At 41.3% G+C, this 27,674-nt stretch overlaps 1 protein-coding gene and 1 pseudogene across 6 annotated transcripts; both read right to left on the reverse strand.

Moving 5' to 3' along the window:
* Positions 1 to 547: 547 nt before the first annotated feature.
* On the reverse strand, positions 548 to 19,962 carry LOC117308862 (centrosomal protein of 78 kDa-like). 6 transcript variants are annotated; one of them, XM_073795285.1, is made up of 11 exons: positions 19,532 to 19,962; positions 16,089 to 16,261; positions 15,926 to 15,997; positions 14,758 to 14,861; positions 12,608 to 12,780; positions 10,372 to 11,124; positions 9,336 to 9,399; positions 8,938 to 9,045; positions 5,089 to 5,224; positions 2,201 to 2,407; positions 548 to 1,254 (listed from the first exon to the last, which is right to left on the reverse strand). In XM_073795285.1, exons 2-5 carry the CDS (start codon positions 16,174 to 16,176, stop codon positions 12,628 to 12,630), a joined length of 417 nt encoding a protein of 138 aa, XP_073651386.1. In that variant the 5' UTR covers positions 16,177 to 16,261; positions 19,532 to 19,962; the 3' UTR covers positions 548 to 1,254; positions 2,201 to 2,407; positions 5,089 to 5,224; positions 8,938 to 9,045; positions 9,336 to 9,399; positions 10,372 to 11,124; positions 12,608 to 12,627. The 6 variants fall into 6 exon arrangements, 4 of the variants coding, with proteins under 4 accessions (XP_073651386.1, XP_073651388.1, XP_073651385.1 ...); XM_073795287.1 differs by lacking the exon at positions 548 to 1,254 and having other exon boundaries at positions 1,278 to 2,407; positions 10,939 to 11,124; XM_073795284.1 differs by lacking the exon at positions 548 to 1,254 and having other exon boundaries at positions 1,278 to 2,407.
* Positions 19,963 to 21,622: 1,660 nt separating this feature from the next.
* Positions 21,623 to 21,712, reverse strand: LOC117308899 (U6 spliceosomal RNA; annotated as a pseudogene).
* Between the last annotated feature and the right edge of the window lie 5,962 nt (positions 21,713 to 27,674).

Below are 27,674 nucleotides of genomic sequence, written 5' to 3' on the forward strand. Positions count from 1 at the left end.
GTTCGGGCGCCACTTGCCGAGGACCACACGGAAAAAGAGGCTCTCACCACCCAGGGTCAGAAGGGAAGGGGTAAGGAACTGACATAGCACCGACGAATGGGGTCAGAAGGACCAAGACAACTTGTAAGGCCAACTGGCCCGAGGCAGGGGAATACAATCAGATTCACAGGTTGCATCCTCTGGACCACCCAGTTCCAGAAACTGCCCTGGAGACATTCCGGACCACCCAGTTCCAGGAACTGACCTGGGGACTTTGAACCCAGCCCAGCTTTCCCGCCTTTCGAGGGGCGGGACTAACGGTCCCCCAGGATACCCGAAAAGACCACCAAATAAGGAATACCCTGCGCCCTCCCAGATTCACCACACCCCTTTCCCTTCTTCCCCTATAAAATCTTGCCCAACCCTTGCCTGGGCGCGACTTCTCTGGCCCCCTTTCTCTCGGACCAGTGAACCTCGCCCGGGAGCGCTCCCTAATAAAGCTCACTTGAAGCTTTCCTCTGTTTCGCCGTGCCGTTTGTTAAGATCCGACCTTACACAACTGACGGTTGCAAGGCAAATTTTATTGTGCTACAGTGGCAGATTATATAGACTAGAAAAAGGAAGGTTGCCAGACAGTGGTTTACATCATATAAAGACTGTCTCGGCTCAGGGTTAACTTCCCTGGGAGAAAACCGATAAACCCACAATCATCAAAAATAACCTGCACGTGCAGGCGGGGAGACAGCTTTGCTTGTCTCATTTTACATTCTTTCTGATCTCTGGGCCCTGGTGATTTATCTCCCATGGAATGGAACAAGGAGGGGAACAAGTAGGGACAGTCCCTTCGAGCAGCGGCGGCATGCCTGGCACGTCCGCAGCCTGCTCGCAAGGCTGACTGCTTCTCACACATGGGGCTACTTCTGCAGGTGGGGTCAGAATCCTCCTCAGTTTCAGGTGGTCCCCGTGCATATTCTAGGTGATGCTTTTCCTCTGTTCTACTGCTTCAGTTTCACACTCTTCCACTTGTCTTCCGTCTTTCAAAACTATGTTGAAACCTCTTGATTGTTGTGGGCTTATATACTTAAACACTTTGATACCATCATTGTAGTGTCTTGTGAAAACGGAGAAGAGCTGAAAGAAAGGGTTCTCAGTGCATTCTGAATCTGCTATTCTGTGGTCCCAGTGTTTAAACTTCTTGGTCTTCCCCAGTGTCTATCATTGCTTTTAGAAACACAATCTCCTGGTCTACTCGTGAAGGAAATGAATACATCACATCTAAAATGACAAGGAAGGTGGGTTAGATGCTCTAGGGTCTTGTCGTACTCTGCCATTTACTAATAAACCACTTACATGCTACAAATTGTAGGTGCTCACTTATAAAATAAAGGGGGTAACTCTACATGAACTATAGATTTCTCCTACTCTAACATAATTTTCTAAGTTCTTTTTTAAAATTCTCTACATTATCATTAATTTTAATTAAGAAAACAAAAATCTAACTTTCTCTTTTGAAAATCAAAGAGTAATTCCCATAGTCCTACAATAATGGGATAATTAGTTCTGAAACCTGTCAAGTTTCATGTTTCATACAAAAGGAAAATCATATTAAATAATTTTAAAAAGTTAAACATGGACTTTGTAGCACAAAGACAAGGTCCCCCCAAATGGTGTTCCTTTATTTACTAGAAATGTTCAGCTCTGCATTACAGTTGAAATAAAATAAATATATTATTTTTGAGGTACAAAAATTTCTTATGAAAATCAATTTTTCTTTTCTGTCCATACAAACAAAAGTATGGAATGACATTAGAGGTCAGGTTTATTTGGTAATAGAATGTAGCTTCTTGATATTTTTTATTTTAGGAAAGGAGAATATCAACATGAAAACTTTTTTCAACTTTACTTTTATTTAAAATGAGGCCATATTTTCCTCTTGTAAAAAGAGAGTTCAACTAGAACTGTCAATTTTCTCATCTGTAAAACAAGAGCACTGAATCAGCTGACTACATTCATTCAGAACTCAATTTCTTTATCGTATGATCACTAAGGTTCTCCCTAAATCTAATATACTAAAGTTCTAAGCAAAGGAAAATATAGTACTAACGACATGTTTTGATTTTTATTTCTTAGAGTTCAAGTGTCCACCATTCACCCTGGTCTAAGCTTAAGGAACCATTCACGGGGATACAATGCAGATGGGAGGGGAAAACAGAACCCTCACACAAGCTGTGGCGTGTTGCAATCAGGCTTCTGTTTGAAAAATAATCTTCTCTATAGCTTTCAAGTGATAACTTTGTCCCAGCAATGCTTCTTGTTTCAAACGGATTTTCTCTGGCTCTTCCTGAACACTTTCTGAGGAATCATCGACCTCTGATTTCTGAGGAGGAAGGACTCTCTACTGTCACAGTCGCAGGAAATTCTGATGGACCTGAGTGTCACAAGAAGAAGATAGGAAACCACAGAGTTGTTAAACTAAAGGGCAAAGAAAGAAAACAAGATTGTATAAAACATAACACAAGCCAGATACCGAATATCCAAATATTAGAGGACATTTAACAAAAGTGATCTGAGGTATCATTATTTATAAACGTCTCTCACTGCTCCTTAGTCTAAAACAGGCTAAGTAAACTAAGTAAAATTACAGGAACTTATTTTTGCTATGTTACTGCACAGACCTCTGTTGTACATGGTTAGGATTAGTAATGGGAATTGCCCATATTATTTTATTAAGTTTCTTTCACAGAAGCCAAGTGAAGAGCCAAGGTAAACATTTTTTCTCAGATCAACTTTATACTGCAAATGAAAAATTTATTTTCCACCATCAGACAAAAACAGTCTGGAAGAAAATGTAGTTTTTCGGAGGAAAATACATCAGTAAAGGGACTGACAAAGAATCAGAAGAATAACCAGAAAGTCAACATATGTAAGCTGTGTATAATAGATGTTACCATTTAAAAACGAGAAATCACATACACATACATAACTAAAACTGACCCATCAAAAATTTCATCTTCTCATCACCCTGAAGCCAAAACTAGGGTAACAGTAATACAATTCTCCTGTCAAGCTTCACTGCCACTGCAATGTTGTTCAATTGGACATTTCCAAACATTTAAAACTTGACCTGGCCACAACCCCATAAAAGTCTACAGATCATAAAGAAGTGTGCTGGGATTATGTAACTACGCAGAAGACAAGTCACTAGGACATCATTTTGACAACAAGCAGCAAACCTGCAGCATAGGAAAATCTGAACAGGAGAACGAGGTGCACACCCCTCTCTCTGGGCATGCAAGGGCAGGACTGACACCCAGGATGCTCTTCTCTCAACCTCAGCAGTGGTGCCTTTCACAGAGCAACGATGCAGTCTCCCAGAACCACTGGGAAGGAGAATCTGATACTGACAGTATTAGCTTGCCATGAGGCCATAAGCGAGGAAATGTGTGTGGCCTTGGTGAGAGAGCAGAAGTGTGGGAGATGTTGCTTTATATTGGCTTTCAGATCAGGAAATTTGTACACATAGCCTGCAAACAACATTTCTTGCAAACATGTGAACGTTCTTGAGTGTGAGAGCTCCATGTGAGGGGTCAGAAATGGCAGTCAAGTTCTTTTCACTGGGTAACAGCCGATTTGCGGACCGGAGAACAGGCTTCCTTGTTTACAGACATAACCACAAGGCTGCCAGTTGTGTGCCAAATCCACACAACTAAACAGTTGCACTGGGAGAGCGACCAAACATACTTTCCATGGATTTATTTCAGAGCGGGAAATGCTTCTTGTAAGGCTCTGTCAGTTTAAAAAGCAAGGAGAATGCCCATCCACCTTTCCCAATTCACGCCCTATGTATCATCAATATGATAGCTACACACGAGCAACTGATTACATACATCACAAGCTTTGATGAATGCAAAGCCCCTAAAAAGATATCAACAAAACAAAGTTAGATCTTGATGTAAATACATCACCAGTTAAACCCAGTTAATACAACTATTTAGTATTATGTACAGTATCCATACAGAATTGTGTATACAAATAAATAAGCTCAAAACAAGGACCTGGAGGGCTCTGCTGCAGAGAAAACTGAACAGAATTCAGCCGACTGGCTTGGTAATTAATAACTGTGAACTGCTGAGAGGCCCCTTCAGTTCCTATGTTCAGGATGGTTGAGATTTCAGTCTCACTTCTTTAAATGGTGATATGAATCATTCTCTAATTTACCACTCTGTGTGACGAGGATAGACCTGAGATTAAGTGTCTCAAGAAGAAGACAGGAAACCACAGAGGTGTTAAACTCAAGTGCAAAGACTGGGGATTCAACACTATAGTTTATGCAACAGCAATTCACATTACCATTTGCAAAAAAGTAGTCGGTTGTCCAATGGGGATTATAAACATCCATTTAACATGAGCAACTGAACAGATATATTTTACACAGTAACTACTTCAAGTACTATTTAAAATCAATTCTCTTTGTTTTCTTAAGCAATTGTTAATCCCCAATTTCGTGAATACTACCAAGTAAGTCACTTGAAACTCATCTAGAGCAATCTATTTCACTTAGCAAGCCTAAAGCTATAGTTCAACAATTTTATTTACTGTTCTGTGACAAAAATTACTCTGAACAGCTATCCCCTGGATAAGTAATCAGCTAAAGCTAGTTTGACTCACTAAATCTGATTTACTGAGTTAATAAGCCTGTTGATTTAGAATAGGTCTAATGCATATTTCTCATCCATTCTGCATTAAACTATTTCCCATGCCTAAAATGTCTTTTTTCCCATTCGTACATATCCGAATTCCTACTTCTGTGCTGTAGGGCTTCGCACAACTACATCTGCCTTTAGTGAAACTTTCCTCACCTGCACAATCGGAGATAATTTTAGTCTCCTCAAGACTCCCAAGGGGTTACCTGTGTTGTGACACTTGAGAAACAACTTGAAGCTCCCAATTGCATTTGGTTTTTCTTCCTTAGAGTGTTCATTAGGCAGAAGCCATGTGTGAGTTATATTTTTTCCTCTATAGAAAGCACCAGAGACCACCCACATAATAGCAGTTCCAAAATAAAGGATTCTGAACGACTGAAAAAGACAGGGAATCCAAGCACGTTACCTGCTGCTTTTTGCACGTTCTGCAGTACGCCACGGCCAGAAACCAGACACAACAGGTGGTAGACGTTCAGGACCATAACATTCCTTACCAGCAGAGTGTTTCCTTCCATCACTTACAGGTTGCTTTGCGGCCAAGCCTATGTTTGACAAAGCATGAAAAGAAGGAATCAAGATGCACCAAAGGTCTACAGAGCAACTGTCACACATGTACACTTCGAAAGGAATCAAACAGGCACTTGACAATGATGCCAAGGCCATTAAAAAAAAGAGGATCGTTTTGTACAAAGGTTTTACATAAGCCAGCATTTTTAAAAAATGTAAGTTCTCTACAGTAACAAGTTATTTTAACTAAAACAGAAGTATTGTGATGTGCAGAAATGCAAAAATAAATTTTTAAAATAATCCCAAAGTATGATACATTTTATATATTATGCAGAAACACTCAAGTTTACTGAATCTTAGAACACCTTTGGCATTTCTGAATCTCAAGGACACAGAAACACAGATATACCCATGACTTCGGCCAAACAGAATCTTCAGAATTAGACCAAAATTTCAATTTAAGATGAATTTTTCTATGTAAAAACAATAAGAGTTGTAAGGCTGCAAGTTGCTGGGTGGTAGGTGAGTCAATGTTACTCTCCGATAAGCCTGTCAACCTTCACTGCTCCTTTGATTTCATATAGAAAATACACAAAAAATACAAATGAAACCCACGGGATAAAAGAGTGAAGTGTGGAGACTTATCCTATATTTCAGTAGTAAAGAGGCAAGTATCTTTATATGAAATATTTGGTTGCAAAAACTAGACCTACATGTTAATATTTTATTTAGAACAAGCCACATATTAAAATTCACATTTAAATATTTAATTTGAATTTACTGAAAACAAACATTATAGGTTAAAAGGGTTATATTTATCCTTCAAAGCTACTATATTTTGTGTTATTTTATTTATTTATTTTAATAGATCTTTATTGGAGTATAATCGCTTCACAATTCTGTGTTAGTTTCTGTTACACAACAAAGCGAATCAGCCATATGCATACACATGTCCCCATATCCCCTCCCTCTTGAGCCTCCCTCCCACCCTCCCTATCCCACCCCTCTAGGTCATCGCAAAGCACCGAGCTGATCTCCCTGTGCTATGCTGTTGCTTTCTACTATATTTTAGCAGCATTAGGATGCAGGGTAAAATGGAGTGTATGTGGTAATATAGGACAAATATTTCATAGAGTGTAGCTCATTGATAATCACCACACGATCCTGTGTGATTTACATGCCTCTTAAAAATATATAGGAGCTCAGTTAATTTTGTGCTATTTTATTGTGTTTTTTAACTTAATTAGCGTCAAAAAAAATGTTTGTATGCATGTGGTTTGTATGTGTATACCCTTCCTTTACTTTCAAAAACGAATGCAAATACATTTGTATTAAAATTTTTTTTAATTACACTTTTCTTGTTAGAAGATAAAAAAAATTTCTAATAAAAGTTCCCATCTTTTTTTTAGGCATACATAATTACAATATAAATGTGACACAATTCAAACCATTATTTCACCCCTACACTCACCTGGACCTAGGTATATAGCCAGATACTGATTTGGCTTACCTCTATGTCTCCAAATAACTGAGGCAAATACAAAAAAAAAAAGCCCAAGAAATAAAATTACTCTTAAAATAGCTCAATGAGTTTGTATATTTCAGTTACATTTCCACTTTGTTTAATCATGCTAAATAAAAAAAAAGTTTAACTGTTTTCTTCTCATTCCATGATGCCCTATTATATACCGCCAGGTACTAATTTTACAGAATTCCTAATATACATGCTTTATTTGGATATATTTCCATTTCTAATATCATAGCAAAAGTCAACTTAGCTATTTTAAGAATACTTTACACATGATATAAATTTTTAATAATAATATCTAATCAGTGTGATACCACAAATCTTAACTTCTTTGTATGTACTATTTCATTATTAAAATATCACTCTCTTGAAATAACAATTGGCAGACGATCATAAGCTTTTTTTTGACTTCATAAACACTCTTAAGAACTTCTATTTAATACGCTATTGTCCAAGCAAGTTGATTAATAGAGAATCAAAAACATTGGGCTTCCCTGGTGGCGCAGCGGTTGAGAGTCCGCCTGCCGATGCTAGGGGACACGGGTTCGTGCCCCGGTTCGGGAAAATCCCACATGCCGCGGAGCGGCTGGGCCCGTGGGTCATGGCCGCTGAGCCTGCACATCCGGAGCCTGTGCTCCGCAACGGGAGTAGGCCACAACAGTGAGAGGCCCGCGTACCGCAAGAAACAAAAACAAAAACAAAAATACATCTTTAAGTAGAAAAAAAAAAGTTGTATTTATGAAGATGTTTACAATAGTTTATTTTAGGTTATTTCCAGTTTTTCACCAATTTAAAAAATTGACCAACTCAATTAAAACCTTGTGACTACAATGTTAAAAAGTATAACTATGAATCATAGAATTTAAATGTAGTATGAAAAAACAAGAATGGCAAATTATATTGAAGCTATGGGGAATTATGTTTATAGACAGCAGGAAGAGAAAAGAAAAATGTAAATATTGCTTGATAGGACAATGGGATTAGAGGTGATCTTTTAAATTTTTCATTTTTACGCTAATACAATACCTTTATAAAACCCCCAAATCTTCAAACAACACATTTAAAAAAGATTGTGGTAAACTACACAAAACAGAAAATTTATCATTTTAACCATTTTAAAGTGGACCGTTCAGTGATATTAAGTCAACAAATTTTTAAAACTTTCAGAGGGCACCTGAATAAAAGATGTGTTGTCCATTGGGGATTTTAATGTATCTGGTATATAACTAAAGTCACCACAAAACTCTTTCTGGGAAATTGGCAGATCATAAACATAAAACATTTATTTTGCTTTATATTCAACCTTATTGTTCTGCTGTTTCAAAATTCAAAGTTACTCACAAGAAAGAGTCAGTTTCATATTAGATTTGGTTTCACAAATGCTGCTCCTGCTATTCATTCTTATCACCAACAAAAAAAGACAATTTGTGACTAACCATAATATGTTCCAGAAAATAAGTTAAGGTCTCTTAGAAACAATACAAACGTTATCAGTAGAAGTGAATTCTAGGAAATTTATATATTCAGGAGAATGTGAAACTTACACCACTGATTGTTAAAGGCTTTTAAAAGCTTTTCATTACAATTACATTTCGTAACAAAATAATAGGCTTAGTTGTAAAATCCTGGGTTAACTGCCATTTGGAAAATTAAATATACATTACAGTAAACATTTAGAAAATGGTTTTCTAAAATGTCCAATCTAGGTAAATAAACTTGTCTGTAGAAGTCTTTTATAAGGGTCATACATATTTCAAGTTTTTTTTAATCATTCAGAGAAACAAGATATTACCTGATTCAAAAATTTAGGTAAGCATTTCTAAGAAAGAAGCAGGAAACAATGGGAAGGTTGGAACTGAGAAGAAATTTTGTTTCTTGTAGCGCAAAAGGTAATTCTGCATTTAAAAAAAAATCATTCCTCAAAAGCACCACTACTAAAATTATCATCAAAGTGCACCCCAAATTTCAATTGCAAAGTGTCAGAAGTAATTATCAACCAGGAAATATTTTCAAAATAACGAAGTTTTTATGAGATCCAAACAATAATGTTGGTTAATATTAACATCTCTTTAAATTCATTTATTATATCTATATTCTATAAATTCTCATAAGTCTCAAAATAATCATAGGCTTCCTAATATGCATGTGGTTAATATTGGCTGCTTTAATTTTAGCACACCAGAAAACATAAGGGGTATAAGTTCAGAAAGAGTTACCAACTCTAATAGTAGCTTTTCCTTTTCGATCACTTCCCCAAGTTAAGAGTTCTCTTTTTCTGTCTAGCAGCTTTGGATGGTTCCTTCACGATGGAGAAGTTATCCACTGGTACTGAGACAGAAATGATAAATATGCCATTTAAGTTTCAGGTAATTTAGGAGGGTTTGATCTTCATTGGGAATTAAGATACTTTAAATTAATAAAAGGTTTTCAATCTGCATTTCTGGGAACCTAAATTAAAGCATCACACAACATTTTCAAAAACAGAAAAGCCATTTCATTTGACTGAAAACTTAGTTTTAAGATGGCAGAAAGTACCTTGATAATTTTCTTTTAAGAAAGAAAGAAAAACAAGCCATTAAAGAGAAATTCTTCCGAGAGAACTGAAACGTGTGATATACCTCTGACTTGGCACTCCTTCCATCTGGAGAACTTTTTTGATAACTGCTTTCATCACACAATGATCTAAAGTAAAATAAATTGAAGTTAGAGTAATTAGTTCCCAATGAGTGGCTATTTCCATTTAAAACCAAAAGCCAACTAATTATTGCTTTTCCCATAAATTTAAATATGAAATCTACATTATGTAATTATACACTTATCTCCCCCTTTGTGTATTCTAGTTTTCTTCCTCAGAAACCTAAGATGCCATCTTGCAGACTGCCTCCAGTGGCTACTATTTTGGCAGCAGCAAAGGTCAACTTTAAACATTTTGCATCTAAAGTGGCTTTGGATACCTTTGGATAGAAAGTACAGTCTGAGCACTGTCCAGACACTTAGATACCTAAAGGGCATCTAAGATAACAAACCAAAGTCCTGATATTCCCTCAAAAGCTGCTCCTCCCATCAGCTCCCCTTTTCTAAGTGATACCACCCAGTTGCACACATAATCATCAACGACTTGTCTCCTTGTTACTATTCCCTTCATACCCCACATCTAATCTATCGGCAAGCCTTGTTAGCTACACCCTCAAAACACAACCTGAATTCAACCACTTTTCACTTGCTCCAAACTTCCAGCCTAAACTAAGCCATAGACATCTCTTTTTTGGACCACTGTGATAGTCTCCTAACTGCTCTCCCTGTTTCTCTTCTTTATCCTCCCAAGTCCATCCTCTATACCAGGTTCCCTTATTCAGATACTATTTGGATCATGCCATTTACAAGTTCAAAACCCTCTACTCATTTAGAATAATCCAAATCTTTACTCTGGCCTTCAAGACTTTACAAGATCAGACCCCTGGCTAGCTCCTTGACCTCATGTCATACCACATCTTCTGCACTCAGTCCTCTGACCATGTTGGTCTCCTTGCTTTTCCTTAAATACTCCACCCACCTACCTGCCTGCATACTCATTGCCTCCTTGCTTTTCCTTAAATACTCCACCCACCTATATGCCTGCATACTCATGGGCTCCTTGTCCTGGAATGTGCTTACCCCAGATCTTCCATGGCTTGCTCCTCTCTTCATTCAGGTCTCCTTTCAAATGCCACTTCTCCAGTGAAGCTGTCCCCTAACAAACCTGTCCAATGGAGTCCTACCTGCCCCTGCTCACTCTCTTTACATTAAGATATTTTTGCACCTCCTACTATCTAAAATTATATTACTTATCTGTTTACTCATTTCTATCTGAACTCCTTCCCTAGAATGTAAGCTCCATGAGGGCAAGACTTTTGTGTGTCTGGTTCACTGCTTTATCCCTAGTGCCTAAACACATATCTGGCACACAATAGGTATTAAAATAATTACTTGTGAAACTGACAAATGAATAAAGTACTCCTTGCAAGAATTCAGAGGTCGCACAAGAAGGAAACAATGCTCTTGGTGGAAGCAGGCTTAGTATCTAGGTTCACCTCTTTCTGAGTAGTGTCGAGAACAATTTACAAGTATAACTCACTTTAATTGGTAAATTATCTGCTAAAAACATAAGGGACGTACAACATTAGAAAAGTGCCGTTATTTGTTTTTTTGGGGGTTTTTTGGGGGGGTACGCGGGCCTCTCACTGTTGTGGCCTCTCCCGTTGCGGAGCAACAGGCTCCGGACGCGCAGGCTCAGCGGCCATGGCTCACAGCACAGCTGCTCCGCGGCATGTGGGATCTTCCCGGACCGGGGCACGAACCCGTGTCCCCTGCATCAGCAGGCGGACTCTCAACCACTGCGCCACCAGGGAAGCCCAAAAGTACCGTTTTCTAGGATACAAATAATGACAGAGAATAGAGAATACATACTAAGAACCTTTCATCAAAGTATGACGGTCAAGAACTCTCGCGGTAAAACGTCAGACAAAAACCAGAACAAATGATCATGACTTCTAGTAGTTCTGGGGCTGAACAACCTACTCATTCAAACAAAAGGAATCATCACAAAAGCACAGGTATTAAAAACTATTACATGAAAGGAAACTATCATGAGTCATTTATTTAAGTGTTGTGTGGACCAGCACATTAAAATAACTGGAGTCTTTCAACACCCCGTGACATACAAAAATAGCAAGTCAGACATATGGATCTGACAGGATATGATACAACCCTTACAAACTGTCACTACAGAAGAATGGACACACGGTGTCATTAACCAACTAGCCAAATGAATACAAGCAGCCAGTAAACCTCACCAGTAATTCGAATGAATACAAAATAAAACAAAATGTGGTTATTGTCCTATCAGATTAAGCCACGATTCTGTAAGAAAAGTCTTCAAAATGTCTATACCCTTTTGATGCAACAACTCTCTAAGAATTTAACCAAAAGAAATAGAGATATAGGTAAGGATATATATCAGAGTACTTTTTGTAACTGAAAAACTGGACATACCTTTTATACAAGATTGGATAAGCTATGTGTACCCTGGCATATTCATATAACGGAACATTGAACAGTCACAAAAAATGATGCAGTAGATGCAAATTTACTGACTTGCTAAGATGGTCATACTAAATTAACTGAAAAAAAGTATAAAATTTGGAGTAATCCCACTTACATAAAAAAGGGAGAGGTACTCATTTTTGTAGTCTTTCAGTTTTTTAAAAGTGCTACCAGCCAGTGTTTGTGAGAGGCAGGCTTCACATCCACTCTTGGGGTGGACTACAAATTGGCATAGCCTTTCTGGGTGGTGATTTGGCAATGTGTATCAACAGTGTTAAAAATATGTCACACTTAGTCATTCCACGTGTACTACCTTATTCTACACAAGTAAGCCCGATGGACACAGAGGCGTATATACAACGTATTCACATTGCTTGTGACAGGGAAAAGCAAACTGTCTAAATATAATTGCAAAGAATTGATTAAACTATGGGACATCAATATGATGGAGTATTACATGATACCTTAAGTGAAAAAAGCAGGATATGAAATAGCAAGTATACTACAATTCTATTTTAGTAATCCCTAAGTGTATAAATATATTTATATATATAAAAAAAAAGGCCTGAAAATATATACACCAAAATGAACAGTGCTTATGTCTGGGTATTAAGCTTATAGGTAATTGTTCTCTTGTTACTGTGTATTTTCTGTAAAGAATACATGCAACTCTTAGAGAAAGTTTAAAAGCAACATAAAAGCTATCAGAAAAATGAGGCTCTGAAAAAAATCCTATCACAACAGTATCATGCCAAAAGCTAAGCATATATTATATTAAAAACTCAATATCTTCAATTTTAGAATTTACCTCCAAGCCATAAATCCTCACTAAGAGATTCTGCAAAAGCACGAACCCAGGTCACCAATGAGCTTGTTGCAGTTCAGAGTGATGCGCCTCCAACCAGGCATACAGTCAAGATCAGGTCTCCTGGAACGAAGCCTCTCTGCCCAGGTTTCTTCATGCCTTCTGATAGTCTGATACTTCAAAGATTTAATGGGACAAAATTAAGATGCTTCAATAAGGAAACAGGGTGTGCCTACTGAGTATGGCTCATTATGTCAGAGATTTACACACACACGTATCAAGCATATGTGCCAGGAGAATCAAGCTGAGAAATTAAAGAGTCAGTTCTGCTTTACGAGTCCAGTGACCCACATTCTAGTCGGTCAGTGATTAGATTCCAGCCACTGGATGACCTGTTTTTGAACAGTTATGTAAAGTTGGACAACTCAATTACAGTCTGGGAATTATTTTCCTTATCTTCTAAGTCAGGGAATTGGTTCTAAATTCTATCATTGCTGAGGCTCTAAATTGCATCATTCTGTCCTCCAAAGGTCTCCAAACACCTGACTGGGCAATCCATAAGAAAACTTTTTAATATGCATCTTATTTTTTAACAAATTATATACACAAAGTTCTATACATTTAACTTACATACATTATAAACTACACAGATAGTTTTTCATGATACAAAGCTAAATAGGTTCTAATATTTTCTTGCCCTAACTCCTAAGGCATTATTTTATTTTATTTATTTTGAAAAAATATTTAGTTATTTGTTTGTTTGGCTGTGCCGGGCCTTTAACTGCGGCCTGCCGGATCTTTTACTTATTGCATGTGGGATCTAGTTCCTTGAGCAGGGATCGAACCGACGTCCCCTGCATTGGGAGCGCAGAGTGCTAACTGCTGGACAGTCAGGGAATTCCCAGGCATTATTTTAAAAACTATATTCACAAAATGGATCTCACATGCTACCTAGGGTATGCACACAAACTTCAGAGGCCTGGACTATGCACAGCCAGTCTGATGTGCCTTGGGAAAATAATGGTTTGACATTTAACCACAAGTCTTGTCTTAAAGACTTTCAATTCTTTATATTCATAAAATAGATTCTGGTAACAGGGAACACTGACTTTAAATGAGAAAAGTCTTGTTACATTCTTGAAAAAATAAAAGACTCAAAGTGCCTTTGACACTCTAAAAGGAAAATCATTAGTGTCATTTTCCTATTAACAATAGCTTATAAGAGCTCCAAGCAGAAATAACAGCAATCACTTACACAGTGCTTAGTATGTGCCAAGCACTATTTATACAAATGAGTTCACTTAAACCTAAATGAGGCCTAGAGTTAAGTGATTTGTCCATGATCACTAGCTATGAAAAGGGAGAAAGGGAATTTGAACCCAGGCCATTTGGCTTCAGCACCCAAGTTCTTGACTGTTTTCTCCCCCAGGGGTCAGTGGACTTGCCCCGTAGAGGCTCAAAGAATTCTTCAATTTTTAAAATCTAAATTTAAACATTTCCAGCTTTGTGGGCTATACAGTTTCTGTTGCAACTACTCAACCCCACTGGTGTAGGCTGAAAGTAGCCATAGCTACCATGTAAACAATGGGTGCGACTATGTTCCAAAAAAACTTTCTTTACAAAATCAGGTGGCAGGCTGGATCTGGCCCACATAGTTTACCTATCCCTGATCTGCACCAGCAAACTACTAAAAAGGCTTCATGCCAAATTATTAAATAATTTAGGCCTAAATACAGTAATTATAACCACTGTAAACTTGTTAAGGCATTAGTTGAAAAATTGTATTTACAAGTTGCTGATGTAGTAATTTTTATTAGTTTATAAACTACAGCAGCTAATAGACACTTGATTCATTTAAATCTTGAAGACTCTAATGGCATAGTTTCTGCACAGCATCACAATCAGTGTTTTCAGTAACTAAAAATACATAAAAGTATTATTATGTATTGTATATTAAATCTCTTATTTCTAAAATTAACTGGACTACCTTAACTAAATGGTAGAATCCCAAACTGACAACTGGTCATATTCTTTCAACAAAATGAAAGATGCACTCACAGGTATCAAAAGACAAAAATTAACTGCCATCTGTGTCAACATATTAATGTGCTTCAATCACATATGTTTTCAGGAAAGTTTAAACATAAAATCACCTTTAAGATCTTGGCCACGTAATCTGCTCCCTGCCATGTCAGATTACAGCCCGTGAAGTTTACTGTCTTAAGAGTGATAGAGTTCTTTATATCTTGACAAAAAACTACAAGGAAAAAAAAAAAAACCACACACACAATAAGATGAAGAGCCTATACATTTGTCAATCTTGACTTATTTGCTTTTCTTGAGTCAATTGGAGGTTTACAGCCACATTTTTAAAATCATTAACAACAATCTTCCCAAACAGGTAATTGATGAACTGATGTGTTCTAAAACTTGTCAGTAACAAAGTCTTATTCCAGTTTACAGCAACACTTTAATTCTATTTAGGTACTAAAACTGAATACAGTGAATACTGCAAACTTTATTGCCAACCACTCAGTAAAGTACGACATACTTTTGAGACAGAGGAAAAAGAAGAGAAACCTAAAAAGCATAAGACTCTTCCGATTTTCAGTTCCAATGATACATGCCAATCTTGATGATCAATCAGCGACTTAAATGTCAACTATAAACCCAGTATTTTATTAGCTGCTATGCAGTATACTAGAGCAATAGAAGAGAGAGAACCTGAAACCCTCTGTTCCCTCAAACTGAAAGGCAGGCTTCCTGACCCCTCCAGACCACTACTGGACATAGGGCACGCACGCTAATGTTTCAGGACCCCAATGAAGAGTCACCTGTTTTGTGATTACTTCCATGACACACCCTCACCACCGCTGAATTTGCTGCTCCTACAGGACGTTACATATATTTCCTATTTGAACACATAGCACAGTGCATTATAATTATGACTGCATATAGACGTTCTAACAATTTAAAGAGAATGATGACTTTTTTGCTCTTTACGTCTTGCTATTTCCCTTCCCATACTATTTCTTGAAGAGAAACCATAAAAATATAAACACACACAAAAAACAGAAAATATAGAAAACACGTGGTTTGTGGCTTAACACAAACTTAAGTAAGATTAATTCTGACAGTATCCAGCATGACAAACTTCCATGGTACAAATGAGAATGGACCAAGGTTTGAGCAGGTACAGGAGACAATCCACGCATGAACACCACCAAGAAAAGGTAGACGGGAAAAGGTAGACAGACACGGTGTGTAGGAAATCACGAGACCAGTCCGATGGGAAGAGACTTAAACAAGACTGAAACTCACTTTCTAAACCTCCATCTCCAACTGGACAATTCACAAGACACAGGTGCACCAAAGCGGCCAAATATTCAATCCCTTTAATGGGGAGGAACAGTTTAAAATTTTATTGGTTTAGTTTGCCCCAAAAGCAACTATCAAAGGTTGGCAGGACACAATGAAGGCTTACCTTTGTTAACACAGTTAAGTCTCTCTCTCTCAGAACTAGCCCACTTAGTTCCAGGTTCCTTAGCGCACCCGACGCACTTACACAGCATTTATGAGCTCTACAAAACTGGAAGGTCACATCTTTATTTCTTATCGCAGGAACACGACTTCTGTAAACTTCATTTCTGTCACAACCTAAAGCAAAATATTATAAAATGAGTGATTTAAACCATACATTTTATCATCATTAAAAAGCACCTAAGTGAAAAGAAAAAAAGCATCTGCTCTGTGCTAAGGATTAGAAACGACTCCTGCCCTTAAAGCCTTCATTCAGGAGGAAGATGGATAAACTCAAAATTTCAATCACATGAGATAAATAAACATAACCTTTATGCACAGAGGTGCCTATGGAGGCAAAAAGTTATATCTAAGTGACGGCTTCATGATAACCCTGAAGTGGAATCTAGAAAGATGAGGCTATGCAGAGTTGGAGTAGGAGGTGCATTAACGGCAGAGGGAACATCTGTGAAAAGACACTCAAGCCTGACTCCTGCCGGGCACTGTAAATACTGCAGGTGGCGATGACTAAAGGCCAGGGGTCCAAGTGTGAGGAGAGACACAAAGGAAAATAGAGATGCTGGCCGAAGCAAGCCTGGGAGAGAGCGTGGCTTGAGTCCCACAGGTGACGAGGCCTGGGACTACCACTGGCTGAGTAAGGGTGCCTCCGCTGATTAGAAAAAGGTGACCCGCTGCTGAAGGACCAATTAGATAAAGGGAGTGATCACAAAAAGCTCCCCTTCCTCAGGGCCAAAGAGCCCCAGGACGGGGCTTCCCTGGTGGCGCAGTGGTTGAGAGTCCGCCTGCCGATGCAGGGAACACGGGTTTGTACCCCAGTCCAGGAAGATCCCACATGATGCGGAGCGGCTAGGCCCGTGAGCCATGGCCACTGAGCCTGCGTGTCCGGTGAGGCTTGGCCCAGCACAGTTCAGACTACACGCCTCTGGGCAGGGCAAACACTGGGCGGCTAGTATGCACTAACTCTGTGTGGGCAAGCCATTAGCAGCATTATGTGAAGCATAGCTTTTTATGTTACAAGATCACTCAACACGAGTAGGCAGATGAACTTAGAGGAACTGAGCCCAGGAGCTGCAAAACCACCCAGGAGTTTCTGCCATAGTCCGGGCAAAATGTAATATGGATGCAGAAGCAAATTTAAGAGGAGGCCAAAATCTACAAGCTAGCCCCACTGGATGCAAGACGTAAAGGAAGTTCAGTGAAGGAACTCTGAAGAGAATGGGCTCAACAATAAATTTTTCTTACATTCAATGTAAACTATGTGGCAAAATTAAGTACAGTGGCCTTTAAGTTCCCTTCCAGCTCTAATTTCTTTTGATTTCTAACTTATTACTCTGCTTAAGTAAAGTCCCTTCAGAGGTACAGAACAGTTCTTACACCTGAATGGGATGCAAAGAATAATCTGACTTCTGTTCACCAGGGGATGAATTAACTGTCCTTGCAGGAGAGATAACAGATGGTGTGAACCCCAGATCCTAGAAAAGGGCCAGGCACACGAGAAGACTCAGCTTTTCGAAAACAAATGAATAATCATTTCCTTTCCTAGATCTTCACACCCTTCCTCTGCTGGCTACTTTCTCTCAGCTTATAAACATCCTCAAATATACCCACTTAAAAATCTCTCAGACCTATGATTCTTTGGGTATTCTTGTGGATAACCTAAATCTCTCCCATGCCTTCAAACACCTGTCCTTCCAAAAAGCCCAGATCTGTATCTTGGACCCAGACCTGGCCCCTCTACCAGGCCCCTCTAAAGCACTGAAGATGAAGTAAGATCCTCTCCCCACCCCCAATCCCTTCCTACTGTGCTCTGTATCTCACAAAAAGATGCAGCTGTAAACTGTCACCCACGCTTGCTGCCCTCCCTTTTCTAACTGGTCACCAGGCCTCACCCATTCTCTCTCAGATTTGAAAAATCCAGTCCCACCTTTTATAACTTAAGTGGGACCCTTTGATTACAATTCACGCTGCACCCAATCAACTGCTTTCCACATGGAGGTCCCAGTGAGCCTCTAAACCAGAAGTCCATCTCACTGTTCTTTGGTGTTTCCCACAGCCTTCAGGATAAACATCCAAACTTCTGACATGACAAACAAGGCCCCTTTCTGTGGGGCCCCACTAGCTTTCCAGTATCAACTCTCATTGCTTTCCCAAACCCTGAGTTCCAGTCCTGTACCTGAGTTTTGCCATATTTTTTTATATTTCTCAAACTTTGACACACACTGCTTCCTCCTGCCACCCCAGGAGCTTCTACATAACCTTAGAAAGGATGGCACCTCCTCCAAGAAGCCTACCCTGAACTTTCCCTTCCAAGATTCTGTGCTCTGCAAAGGGGAAAGATGGCGGGGAGGGATACATTAGGAGTTTCGGATTAACATATACACACGACTATATATAAAATAGATAATCAACAAGGACCTACTGCATAGCACAGGGAACTCTACTCTGTATCCTGTAACAAACTGTATGGGAAAAGAATCTGAAAAGGAATGGATATATGTATAAGTGAATCACTTTGCTGTACACCTGAAACTAACACAATATTGTAAATCAACTATGCTCCAATATAAAATAATAATTAAATTAAATAAAACAAGATTCTGTGCTCTGTAGCACCAGAACTCACTTCTTCCAGAGCACTGACTACTGTGCTTGTGTTTACTTGCCGCCCAGTAGAAGGGGAGAGTACTTAGGGGAGAATCATCCTCTCCAGCATCCCTTCGTTCTGACAACTCATTTAAGTGCCAGGATACTTTACACACATAACCTGCTTAATTAATTCTAAGAACCCACAGAAAGAGTGGTTTTTAATGTCATTTTACACGTGTGGGGATTGTAGTGCAAAAGAAACCTGCCCAGGCCACAGAGAGCATAAACTCTGGAATTCAAACCCTAAGCTGCCTTCACACCGGTGCTGTTTCCACTATAGGATAGGACTATCGAAAAAAAATTTTTTTTTTCCTGAGCCCTGTTTTAATGAAAAGGAAATGAAGCTGGGATATATCAATTTCCTAATCGCTTTGGCGTGTAGCAGGCAAAGTCATTCAACAGACCAGGTAACATCTGTGGAACAATGAACGATGCTCCAAACTGTGCTAAGTGTTCTACATTGTAGAGTGTACAAGCATTAACAGAGTGTAACCTTTTAACAGCCATACAGAGTGAGTCCAGTTAAGCCCATGCTACAGATGAGAACACTGAGACCTAGAAGCCTTAAGGCACTCGGCCGGGGTCACCGAGCCGGCAGGAGTCCTAGGCCGCATGCCCCGTCTAGTGCACGCACACCCGGGCACTGGGCACCGGTTCTAGTGCCCACCCTCCACCTTGTACCATCTAAAACTCCGCTTCGCAGCGCCCACATGAGGGCCCCTGGAAGTGTAAAGTACAAACCCGTCTCGCCAAGCCATGGCTGGAAGAAGCTCTGGATACAGATCGGGGGCATAGAGTGCTCAGGGGCGGCACCCAGTCCACCCCGCGCAGGCGGTGGGCGTTGAAGTCCAGCAGGCCCTCCCGCAGGGAGTCGCCCACGGCGGGCAGAGGCACCGAATCCTGCAATGCGCACAGGTCCTCACAGAGCCAGAAGAAAGTCGGCCGCGCTGTCGTGGCGCAGCTTCACTCAGTGATGATGGGCCGAGCGCGGCCTCGGGGACACTGGCTGCAGACACGATGCCCACACACGCCTGGAAGCCCCGGCTGGCCTCCCGGCCCCTCGGGCGGCCATCGCAGTCCAGGGAGTGGTAATAAGGATCAAAGTGGTAAAGGTCCTGCATTCTTCTTCTTGCATTATTTCAAAACCTGCATCGCTGGCGTCAGGCAGTCCGGTAACTGGGTCCGGCGGACCGGTAATTAGGTTCATTTGCCTCTGCGTTATCTGCCTGCCATCTGCTTCCTGAAATGCAAACAGCTACACAGGGTGATTTGCTACAAGACAGTGCAGGGAGCTTAAGCACAAGATGCAGGATGTAATTTACATTGACAGCTAGGGAGTGATAGGAACAGGATGTAATTTAGTTTTGTGAAACACACATCTAGTTACAGACACTACAGATTAGTAACAGTTTAAATAAAACTAGGATCGATTAACCCTTTCAGGCCAGTTTATGTGTCTTCTCTAGCCTGTTCACTGTCCCCTTTACTTTCCTTATTTTCAGGAGAGGAAAAACTTCATTTCTATTTTTGCTGCAACACTATTATGCTTAGTGAAATAAGTCAAACAGAGAAAGACAAATACGGTATGTTATCACTCGCATGTGGAATCTAAAAAATAAACAATAAATGTAACAGAAAGGAAATGAACGCACAGATGTAGACATCAAAGCAGTGATTACCAGTGGGTAGAGGGAAGGGGGGAGGGGCAAGATAGGGGTAGGGGAGGGGATGAAGAGGCACAAACTACTATGCATAAAATAAATAAGCTATAAGGGTAGCCAATGTTTTATAATAACTTTAAATGGAGTATAATCTATAAAAATAGTGAATCACTGTGTTCTAATATATTGTTATTACAATATAATACTGTAAATCAACTATACTTCAATTTAAAAAATGATCACCACAGTATGTCTAGTTAACATCCATTACCATACACGGTAGAAATCTTTTTTTCTTGTGATGAGGACTTTTAAGATCTACTCTCTTAGCAAATTTTAAAAATGCAATACGGTATTATTAACTATAGTCACATCCCCAGGACTTATTTATTTTATCACCTGCAGTTTGTACATATTGACCACCTTTACCCATTTCACCCACCCTCCACCCCCTGCCTCTATGAGCTTTTTTTAAAATTCCATATAAAGTGAGATCATACAGGATTTTTCTTTCTCTGCCTGACATATTTTACCTAGCATAACACCCTCACGGTCCATTCATGCTGTCACAAATGGCAGGATTTGCTTCTTTCTCATGGCTGAATTTTATATATATATATATATATATATATATATATATATATATATATATATATAAAATTTGGCATATATATATGCCAAATGTCCTTTATCCATCGATGAACACAGGGGTTTCCAAGTGTTGGCTACTGTAAATAATGCTGCAATGAATATGGGGGTACAGATTTCATTTTGAATTAAGAGTTTCTGTTTCCTTCATACAAATACCAAGTAGTAGAATTGCTGGATCGTATGATAGTTCTATTTTTAATTTTTTGAGGACCTCCATACTGTTTTCCATACTGGCTGCAACAATTTACATTCCTACCAACAGTGTCCGACGCTTCCCTTTTCTCCACACCCTTGCCAACACTTGTTAGTTCCTGTCTTTTTTTTTTTTACATCTTTATTGGAGTATAATTGCTTTACAATGGTGTGTTAGTTTCTGCTTTATAACAAAGTGAATCAGTTATACATATACATATGTTCCCATATCTCTTCCTTCTTGAGTCTCCCACCCTCCCACCCTCCCTATCCCACCCCTCTAGGTGGTCACAAAGCACGGAGCTGATCTCCCTGTGCTATGTGGCTGCACGAATTTGCGTGTCATCCTTGTGCAGGGGCCATGCTAATCTTCTCTGTGTCATTCCAATTTTAGTATATGTGCTGCCAAAGCGAGCACGTTCCCGTCTTTTTGATATTAGCCATTCCAACAGGAATGAGGTGACACCTCTTTGTGGTTTGATTTCTCTGCTGATTAGTGATTTTAGGTGCCTTTTTAACTATCTGCTGGCCATCTCTGTATCTTCTTTGTAAAAATGTCTATTCAGATCCTCTGCCCATTTTTTAGTTGGATATTTTTTCTATTTTTTTTGTATGAGTTCTTCATATAATTTGAATACTAACCCCTTATAGGATATATGATTTGAAAAATTTTCTCCCATTCGGTAGGTTGCCTTTTCATTTAGTTGTTAGTTTCCTTTGTTGTGCTTTTTAGTTGGATGTAGCCCCACTTTATTTTTGCTTTTGTTGCCTTTACTTGGATCAACGTCTTTGCATAAGTTCTGGAAACAACTCTTTCATAGTTTCCATGGATCGTTTTTAGGGGAGAGGGTGAGTTGAGATGAACTACTAGTGAAAGGAGGGTCAATGGGTCGAACTATAGCTTCTGTTACTGTAGGTGGCCTCAAGGCCACAACTGATAGTCATTGTCTCCCTCCTGTGCTATCCATTCTCAATTCCCCTCATCCTTGGATAATATCTCTGCTAAAATGGATGGCTTACTTCGTGCGGTGACCCTCACGCTCGTCCCCGAGTGAGTGTTCTGAGCCCTGGTCATCATTTCTTTCTCAAACCATGGCTGCTGTACTTGACCATTTACTGTGTACTTGACCATTTACTGTCAAAATTGGGAAAGGCAGTACCAAGAAATACCCCACAGACTTGTTTTTAATCAATCATTTTCCAATTAAAAAATTTTTCCCCCAGACATTTTTATCACCCCAAAAGGAAACTCTGTACCCATTGAGAAGATACTACTTCGCTCTCTCTATCAGGCCCTGGAGACCACCAATCTGCTTTCTTTCTCTATGGATTTACTTATTCTGGATATTTCAGATAAATGGAATCATACAGTGTATGACCTTTGTGTCTGGCATCTTCAACTTAGCATGATGTTCGTGAGAGTCACCCACACTGTAGTATGTATTAGTATTGCCTTCCTTAAAAAAATGTTTTTGGCCGTGTAACTGATATTTAATGGCTCCATTCCTTTTTATGACTGAATTACTATTCCACTGTATGTACATACCACAATTTGTTTATTCATTCATCCAATGATGGACATTTGGGTTATTTCCATGATTTTTCTATTGTGAATAGTGCTGCTATAAACGTGTGTACGTAGATTTGAGTGTTTGTTTTCAATGATTTAGGAGTGGAATTGCTGAGTCATACGGTAATTCTATGTTTATCCCAAAAAACACACCCCAAGAAACTTCCTGAAAGTTTGTCCTTGTCTCAGAAGCAGCTTTTCAGGAAACATGACATGCAACAGTATGGACAGTGTCCCATGAGAGCTTATTTGTGATGCTTGGGGGTCTGGAGTTGGAAAGGGCTTCCCTTAGGAAGTGGCAGCTAAACTGAGGGCAAATTCAATGTTTTTTCCTTCCTTCCTTCCTTCCTTCCTTCCTTCCTTCCTTCCTTCCTTCTTCCCTCCTTCCTTTCTTCCCTCCGTTTTTCCTTCAGAGGGATGACATAGATGTTTTACACAGTATATCCTTTTAAAACTTTTGCATTTGAACCCTGAACTTATTCATAAGACAAATGAATGATTATTTTAAGCAGGGTATTAGGGCTCAAATTACTAATATCATAGAACCATTACAGTGACAACTTGGATTGGAAATTTATTAGGAAAAAATATGGAAGCTTTTTTTAATAACAATTTTGATAAAAAAGTTGACAAATCAGTGTATAGAGAGAATATTGGTTATTTGGGAAATTGTATCATAAAATGGATGGGCTCCACAAATTCTTTGATGTACTTGAAGAAAAGAGTGCTAAGTCAGTTTGGGCTGCTGTCACAAAGTACCATAAACGGGGCGGGGTGGGGGCCTGTAAACAACAAAAATGTATTTCTCAGTCCTGGAGGCTGGAAGTCTGAGATCTAGGTGCTGGGATCATCGCCTTCTGGTGAGGACTATCTTCCAGGTTGCAGACTGTCCACTTCTCATTGTGTCCTCACAGGGCAGAGAGCAGAGAGAAAAAGCCAGCTCTCTCATAACTCTCACAAGGGTAAGAATCTCATCATGAGGGCTCCATCCCGATGAGCTCATAAAATCCCAAAAGACCCACGTTCTAATACCATCACACTGGAGGTAGGGTGTCAACATGTGAATGCTGGGGGGACCCAAATATTCAGTCTATAACAAGTACTAACGGGGAAATGAGAGCTTCTCTTGAGGATGTTAAGGGCTGCTACAAAGATCAACGGTACATGTGTTTCCAGAGAGAACGACAATATAGAATAAGTTCTATAAGGCGTTCACAGAATAGATTCATCTTTCTTCCCGAAAACAGCCCTTGGTAACCAGGGACCCATTCCTGGAAATTCACTCTTGCTCAAGGAAATCCATCCTCTCATTAAAAAAAAATCTTACGAAGCTACATGAATGACACAAAGGACTTTTCCCAGCTCTAAGATTCTGTGTGTAAAACCTGTTAGTCTAAATTTATTTCCAAAAGATAGACCCTCCGCGGCGTCTGCTCCTGCGGGAAATGTGGGACCCCTGCTTGTGTCCTGGCCCCCAGGTGTGGCTTCCTCAAGTTTGGGGTGAAGCCCCCAGCCCCCTTGGGCTCTGCAGCGGAGCGGTGGGCTCGGGGGAAGGAGCACGGTCTCCTGGGTTTCTCAGCAGGAGATGCCGGGGCTGCCGCGCAGAAACCCAGCGGCCCTGGGTGGGGCGCAGACTCGCCAGGCCTGGATGTCCCTGGCGCACGGCTGCTGAGAACAGGGTCCGTGATGAAGCTCTGCCTGGCAAACGGGGACTGTAGGCGGCTCCATCCTCCCCTTCCGTCGGCACAGGCCCATCGCAGCCCTCCCTTCCAACAGGCAAAGACTGTGACTTGCGGCCGGACAGCTCCACACCCTCACGCCCCGGTGCTCGCCCCACGCCGGGAACAGGCACAAGCCCTGGGCCGGCCTCTCCGGACGGCTCGAGCGGGACGGCTTCTTCGGCGTGCCCGTCACCCACTCCGAGCCCAGGGGCCGGCAGGGAGGTCTGAGGGCCGCTCGGGCCGGGCGGAGCGGAGGCACGGGCTTCGCGGCTGGGCCGGCCCTTCTCGCCGCCTCCTGCCTCTGCGCCCTGGCCCGGGGTGGGCTTCCCGTGGCACCGTCTCCTTCCCACCCCCGTCGCGCCTCTTGCCCCCCGGCCGCGGGATCCACCCGTAGCAGCACCGAGTCGTGAGGGTGCGGGAGAGGTCCCGCCCTCGGGGCTTCCCCGACACCTAGCCCCTGAGGAGGGTCAGACCGGCACCGCGCACGAAGCGGCCCTGGCGGGAGGGAGACCAGGGGGGAGGGGGTCGGTGGGGAGGTTGACTCGCAGTCACTTCCAAGGGGACGCTGAGCCCCCAGGGCTGGGGGCTGACCGGCCTCAGCACTCCCACGAGGGGGTGGTCAGGAAGGAGGGACCCTGTCCCTGGGGCTCAGGGCGTTCCCGGGTCAGGCGGAGTCGCCAAGTGTGTCGGGTGCCGTGGACAGCTGAGGCACATTTTGCCCAAAGGTAAGTTCCAGCGCATCGCAGAGAGCAGACGAAGTACACACACGGTGGTGAAAACTCCCTGTTGCTAAGGGTTGAAACGAACCAATAATTCCTCCCGTTTCTCAGGGTGTTCCGTTTGGCTGTTAATGAAATGTATTTCCAAGGAATGCAGGCATGTGGCTAAAAAGGCCAGCAGTGCCTGCGGGGGTCACAGCGATACCCTCCCATCTCGCCCCTCTGGGCCATCCTGTGCTCTGGGAACAGAGCTCTCACCCAGAAGTGAAACATAGTAGCTTCCACATCCAGATTCTAAGATTTTCTAAAGCCTTTTAAAGGCCCCCTTCTCTGAGTGGTGCTTGACCTGCTGGTGTTTGGGGCAGGAGGGTGGACTGGGTGGAGGGTCTGAGCGCCACCCCGGGGGCCCAGTGCCCATGGCCGAGGGGAGGCTAGCGCTGACTCCAGCCATGCCGAGCCAGACGTCGCCCTCCTTCCCGACAACCCAGCAAAGCCTGTCGCTCGCATTCCTGGCTGTGCTGCTTACACTTGCCCTTTGAGAAGGCCAGCCTGGCAGAGCTCTGTTCCTGCCCTCTGGGCTGCTGGTAACTGAGTACCTAGCCTGGGTGCTGGAGGGGAAGAGCCATAGATGGTGGAGGCCCAGTCCCCACCCAGGGTGCTGCCCCTCTGCTGAGCTGAAACCTCTAATCAATGTCTTAATAAAACCAAAAGGGACGTGATATTGTTCTACCACCTGTGCCCGACCAATGTTAGCCCAATGTTAGTCATATGGGGCAGTGCTGTTTAATGGTAAAGCTTCCACTATCAGATCCCCAATCCCTTCTCCTACCCCCTCCTATGGGGGTTCATTGGGTACATCTGTATTTCATAGAACCTGAAACTCTGATTTTACAAAGGAGCTGGAGGTCTGGGGAAAGAACTCGTCTGTTCTCAGTTAAGAATGCAACTTTACACCTGGACGATACTAGAGCACTTTAGCACCTCATGTGTTTGAAAGAGATCTTCACAAAGACCTCATGGGCAGGAGACGCAGGCAGGAGAGGGGACAGACTGAAGCTCTGTGACTGACTGATCAAGTAGAAGAGGTCCAGCTGACTTCCAGGCCTACCGCTGATTTACTATCACCAGAGCCACGTAACACACCTTCCACATAGAGAACCAGCAGAAAAATGAGTTTGAAGAGGATTTTAGCTAAATTCAAGGTCATTTTGATCATTAGTGAAAGTCATTCTGTTCCTACACGCTGCCCACACCCTGATCCCCCTTCCTAGAACCAAATGGGTTCTGAGATTAAAGTGGAAGTGACAAACCTGGGGGTGACCAGGCTTTACTTTATCATCTCTTTCTTCTTCTTCCATGTGTGTTCCTGGTGTTACTCTTCCTGGTTCTTCTGCAGGGAGCGGTCCAGCAACCCTGTCAAGCAAAATCACACACCCTAAGGATGACTATCACAGACTCCTCCCGTGGAGGCAGTTTTCAAAAGGTCTTCCTTCTTACCTACACACCTCCCCACCCCCCCAAAAATCAATCTTCATCTCAGGAGCCCTAAAAGGCACATATTACCTCAAGATTTAATATTTAATACAACCTTTAGATGTAGTTCTGGTAACTGCCAGTTGCCCCAATTCACTCTTTGCAAGAGAATTCTACCTGAATCACAAGGTTAATAACCTGACTGCAAACCCAGCATCCTTAAACTATCTATGGTCACCCTGGCAACTCACTATAAAGTTCTTCTTTTTAAAAGACTTCAGAAAAGTAATTTCAGTCATCACGATTACATATTGCATAGAAAAAAAAGCTTTATTATTCTTACCGTTCTCCGGATGTAACTCTACGTCTCTTTTCCTCCTATGTGGAGAGAAGGGAAAAAGAGAAAAACAATATTTCAAAAGAAGATCAAAACCAAAAGCAAAGGGCTTCCCTGGTGGCGCAGTGGTTGAGAGTCCACCTGCCGATGCAGGGGACGCGGGATCGTGCCCCAGTCCGGGAAGATCCCACATGCCACAGAACGGCTAGGCCCGTGAGCCATGGCCGCTGAGCCTGTGTGTCTGGAGCCTGTGCTCCACAACGGGAGAAGCCACAACAGTGAGAGGCCCGCGTACCACAAAAAAAAAAAAAAAAAGCATGAGTCAAAGTATTAAATAAATACATTTGACGTGGTTAAAAACAGGGGTTGGGGTAATCTCGGTTTGGGGGAGATCTGGGCAACCTTCAGTCTGGTGTTGATGTCCCACCACCCTCAAAACAAAGAGAGGCCCAGGAGCTGTCCCGGCACACGTCTGTGCACTACAGGTCATCTAGTGATGCTACGTAAAGTCAAAGATCCACCTCATGTCAGGAATTTGTTAACACTAGAAAAAAACCAAA

The sequence above is a fragment of the Tursiops truncatus genome, chromosome 18 (genome assembly GCF_011762595.2).
Source record: "Tursiops truncatus isolate mTurTru1 chromosome 18, mTurTru1.mat.Y, whole genome shotgun sequence".
NCBI lineage: Eukaryota > Metazoa > Chordata > Mammalia > Artiodactyla > Delphinidae > Tursiops > Tursiops truncatus.